Raw genomic sequence first — 5000 nt, 5'->3', positions numbered from 1 at the left:
AATGAGTGAACCGTGTAAACACAGATATCTGATATGGGCCACTCGTAAATGTAGATGTAAACAGGCAGTCCAAAAAATCGGATATAGACGGAAAATCGGAACTGTGCATCAAGGCCTGCCGATGTAAACGCAGCCTTACACAAGTGTGTAGCCTACAAGATCCATGCCGCCTGCCCAATCCGTTCAGTGCATGCGAGTATGCAAGTGCTCATTAGACGCGGAGCAACAACAAGGTTGTTGTATGTGGAAGAAGTCGAACAGCAATGTCTTTGCGTTGAGTTATGCTGTTCACAAAGACTTTGTCAATGAAGTGCTGACTAACAATCCAACCCACAATGTTTGTAACATTTATGTGTTGTTCTTTGTACAAGAGTGAACAGAACAAGAGCAAGCAGCCGATTCTCACAGGCTGTTTCTCGCCAACGCTGCGCTGTAATAAAAGACTGAAATCACAAAATAGACCCATTTACCATTTAATCACTTCATTTTTCTGTTAAAATAACAATACACCACAACATCTTTATCTTAAACGTCAGGAAGACAACCAGAGAATGACTCAGTAAATGAATGAAATTCCCGCGGCGCGGCTAAGCAAATAAAGTGGAATAAGCTTAGAAGAGATCGGGCAGTGTCGTAAATCGTCATAAAAAACAGGATTATGTGTAGAACGGATTGGGCAGGTTGCATGGGTCGGGTACCCACAACAAGCACACATGCTTGGTTTTGTGTACATGTTTATCAGTATCCATATACATGTATATTTGTATGCTTGTGTGTGTTTGTCTGTGTGTGTGTGTATGTGTTTGTGTGTGTGTGTGTTTGTGTGTGTGTGTGTGTGTGTGTGAGCAGGTGCTGGTGTCAGTGAGGGATCAGCTGGAGCGCTATGCTGAGAAGCAGACGGGCTTCGCTGAGCTGGTGCGGGAGGCGGGGCTCTACCTGCTGGCCAGAGATCAGGCCCTGAGAGAGAGAGGTGACTCAGCATTTACCTAGTCCAATGGAGGACACTTGAAGCATGACACCACAAAACACAAGTCATAAAGCATGAGACAGCACGTATACAGATACAGTATAGATATACTATACATTATATTATCAGGGAGAGCGGTACACACAAAGTTGCACTAGAGCAGGGACATCCCTCTCCATCTTCAAAAAACTCCAAAGACCCAGCTCTTCAGAAAATGTCTCCTCTCCTAGCAGTACTTACAACTAGCCTTGCTAATTCCTGCACTTACCACCTTAGTAGAACTGACACTTGACTGTATGAAAACAACACTCACTGATCCACTTTTTCTTATTGTACTTCACCTTTTAGATTGTTTCAAATTGTTGTAGAATTGTTGAGAGATTTTTTTTTTTTTTTTACTTTAAACTGTTCTCGCTTTGGATAAAAATGTGTTTGCCAAATGTAATGTAATGTACTGTAATGTAATGTAAAGTTGCACATCAGTGGCCTAAATATCACACAAGTTATAAAAAAAAACAGTTAGTCCTAAAACATGAGGCAACATTACTGACATTAAACATCAGACAGAATCTATACAATTTGACAGAATTACACAAGAAATCACATGCTGTACTGAGCTATTCCTCTTCTCTTCATCAGAGAGATCAGGTGAGAATGGGGAGAGCTGGTTTCCCATTGGTCAAGTCCTGAGGCCCCTCCCACGGTGTCCCAAGATTCCGCCGGCATGGCGGAGTCGTGTCTACGCTGCCGTTCTGTTCGGCGAGTTCCTGAAAGAGCTGTCCGCTCTCGCCCAGGAGCACACCACCCTGCTGGACCCCAGTGAGGGCTAGACCCTCCTCACAGGACTACTGGACTCGTGCCATCACTGTCCCGCACCAACTCCCTCCTCAGCCTGACCTCCACCCTCTTTACTGTCTGTGCAGCTCTCCCTCAACATCCAGAATACACACCAGGCTTGGCATACTATCACATGTGAATTAAAGCATAAGACTTGTGGGAACAATGTGCATTTTTGCATTTGGTATAAAGTTAGCAGATTGATTTTTCCAAGATCTTAAATTATTTTTAGTACCTTTGGGCCGGTCTTTTAATCGAAGGCCCCAAGATCTGTTCCATTCTCCAGGTGTGTAACCTAACACGGTCATAACACGGACGTGTTCCAGTGCCCAGCAGTTCTCTTTCCTGCCTTCTTGATCTCTACCCAGCCTTCTCACTCAAAGAAAACACAGTTGACTTCCCAGGCATTATGCAGTGTCCATTTCGCCTTCTAAATGCCTGTGTCCAATTTATCCAACCTTTAAAATGTCTGCCCAAGCTAGCCCTAAAAATATTTGTGCCACATTTCTTTTCGTCCTCAACCCAATTTAAAACATGTCCAGATGACCATCCCTTTACAACCACTAACATGTCCGCCCAAACTTGCCAATGTAAGTGTTTTACCTGTAACATATCTGTTTTAACTTCATCACATCTGTCCTTCACAGTGAGAGGAGTCATACATGATATTACTTCACTGTTACACATGTACTGTCTGTCTTTGTAACCTATCTGCACATATCATTTATATGTTACTGTATTCTTGTTATGGAGATGTACTGTGTATGATTTGTGCAATTCCCTATGAGTTTATATTTGTATGATATATGTTTACATTGCAGTACAAAATGTCTCCAATTATGCAGTAAGATGGCCTGTATGACTGTGTGTGTGTATCTGTTTGCATGTGGGTGTGTGTGTGTCTGGATGTGTGTGTGTGTGTATCTGTATCTGTATGCATGTGGGTGTGTGTGTGTGTGTGTGTGTGTGTGTGTGTGTGTGTGTGCATGTGCGTGCGTGCCTGCCTGTGTGTGTGTGTGTGTGTGTGTGTGTGTGTATGCATGTGGATGTGTGTGTCCGTATGTGTGCCTCCCTAACACTTCTGAGGATGTGTATTTTGCAGCAGGGCTGTTTTGTATGAAACAGATTTTCCGAGCAATAAAACTATTTGATCCATACAGTGACACTGGCTTACTCACACATACACAAACCTCCAACAACCTCACAGAGAGAGAGAGAGAGAGAGAGAGAGAGAGAGCTTACCACCCCTTAGGGAGACTTCAATTGAGGATTTAAAACTTTAATTGTTATATAAACACATACAAATAGCAGTCATTCTTTCTATTAGGCCATAATTTCACACACAGGGACACACTGTACATACACATAGACACATAATGTGATATTCAGACACATTTAGGTGAGAAGGGCTTTGTGTTTCTTAGGGCTGGAATGAGCATGGCTCCTACCAGAGGGACACCAGCAGCACAGACAGGACTGAGAGAGGGAGAGAGAGGGAGAGAGGAGAGGAGAAAAAGAGAGAAAGTTATCGGTGTACACTGTACAGACTGAATCAGGTCAGCACACACACACACACACACATACACAAACACTCACATACATACGCTCAGCTTGCAGAAAATCCGACAATTTGAGAAGCAAAGGAGGGAGATTAGAATTAGGAAGTGATTGGTGTGTGTGTGTGTGCGTGTGCGTGTGTGTGTGTGTGTGTGCGTGTGATAGAGTGTATATCAGGGGTCTCAAACTCAAATGAGCTGGGGGCCAATTCTGCCAACGTCATCTGATTGGAGGGCCGGCTATTTCTGAAAATGCAATGTTCTTTTTTTCAAATACCACACAAAACTGCAAACAGAAAGTGCAAGTGTTTTTATCTAGTTTTAGACACCTGTGCTAGCAACCTTAGCTTATAAATAAAAATATTTTAACATTTTTAAACCTGGCAAACTATAAGAAAGCAACACCATTGGATTTTTATATCAAAATTTCAAAAGGCCATGGCTTGAAAGTGGTCAGAGATAAAGTCCTACTGTAAATGTAAAAATCTTTGAGTAAAACAAAAGTTTATGAAGGGGGTAAATTTACCCATCTAATTTGCCACTGGATGGCAAGCACCTCAAATTATGCACCTTTCAGTAAATACTGGATGAACATATTTGAGCAGGTTTACTTTCCTTTTTTCATATTACCCACATAACAAATTAACAGGAAAACATCTAAGATGTATACCAACACCTAAGATGTATATGGTTTCTAAACCACAAGGCCTACAATAAAGTATTCTGGTCAAATCAGTTCCTATCGCGGGTAATCTGAGTACCCAGAAGTTCGCATCATATTGCGGGTGACTTTGTAGTTTAGAGCCCTATTTCTACTAGCTACTACCATGTCTATTACGGACACTATCATCACGATTACCACTGCAACCTCCAAGCTATGTTGGGCAGAGGGTCGAAATAAGCATGGTATAGGCTACACGCAGACGCACCTCCATTCAATAGACGATGGATCATAATCTCCAAAAGGATATTCTTCTTCAGATTTAGAATAGGTGAATAACATAGCTTACCTAAGACTTCATCACACGTAAACGTTTTTCAACATTTGGTGTGGGCCTATTTCTGCTTAATTTCTGCTTCAATTTATGCAACACTATGACCTGCATCGCTTCCGCGTCATTACAAATGCACGTCTTTGTGTTTCTCGCGTGTAGCCTAATACAAGTAGCTGAAAACTTTGCGCAGCGATTTTGGGTTTGAATGAAGCTCTGGATGTCTAGCACATAGTGGAGCAGAGTACAAATGAGATTTGTCACCGTACTTGGAACTATCGTCTATTTTAATCAGTATCGTTGTTTGTCGCAATTAAAAATAGTCTCAAGGGCCGGATTACATTATTATTTTGACATACGTCGCGGGCCGGAATTGGGCCGGACGCGGGCCGGATTTGGCCCGCGGGCCGGGTGTTTGAGACCCCTGGTGTATATGCATAGGAAACAGCCTAGAACAAAGACTGTGCCTACCCTGAAGCAGTTTTTAAATTTCTTGCTGACAAAGTAGAGGATGATGGGATTGATACAGGAGTTGACAGTGGCCAGGTTCACACTCAGGTAGTCCAGCACCAAGAGGAAACTACACAAAGGGAACAACACAACACCACTGACACAGTACACTAACACTAGGAGTGGGCTACAGTATGG

General features: G+C 42.6%; 2 protein-coding genes across 2 annotated transcripts in view; one reads left to right on the top strand and one right to left on the bottom strand.

The window, feature by feature from the left end:
- The window catches only part of LOC143127782 (FHF complex subunit HOOK-interacting protein 1A-like), a 12340-nt gene extending 9410 nt beyond the window's left edge, over positions 1-2930 (top strand). Inside the window, exons 11-12 of the mRNA XM_076289482.1 lie at positions 850-970; positions 1607-2930. Of these exons, the coding sequence (XP_076145597.1) occupies positions 850-970; positions 1607-1797 (312 nt within the window). The 3' untranslated portion in view covers positions 1798-2930. The remainder of the gene's footprint in view (positions 1-849; positions 971-1606) is intronic.
- Positions 2931-3199: 269 nt separating this feature from the next.
- LOC143127114 (endothelin receptor type B-like) overlaps positions 3200-5000 on the bottom strand; it is a 5373-nt gene continuing 3572 nt past the window's right edge. The window contains exons 6-7 of the mRNA XM_076288418.1: positions 4824-4932; positions 3200-3280 (exon numbers count right to left, since the gene is read on the bottom strand). Of these exons, the coding sequence (XP_076144533.1) occupies positions 3200-3280; positions 4824-4932 (190 nt within the window). The remainder of the gene's footprint in view (positions 3281-4823; positions 4933-5000) is intronic.

Source organism: Alosa pseudoharengus, unplaced genomic scaffold (genome assembly GCF_046254945.1).
Source record: "Alosa pseudoharengus isolate Yale_2024_CS ecotype anadromous, Long Island Sound unplaced genomic scaffold, YU_APseudo_1.1 YU_APseudo_1.1_scf_17, whole genome shotgun sequence".
NCBI lineage: Eukaryota > Metazoa > Chordata > Actinopteri > Clupeiformes > Clupeidae > Alosa > Alosa pseudoharengus.
This window is presented reverse-complemented; position numbering and strand designations above follow the sequence as displayed.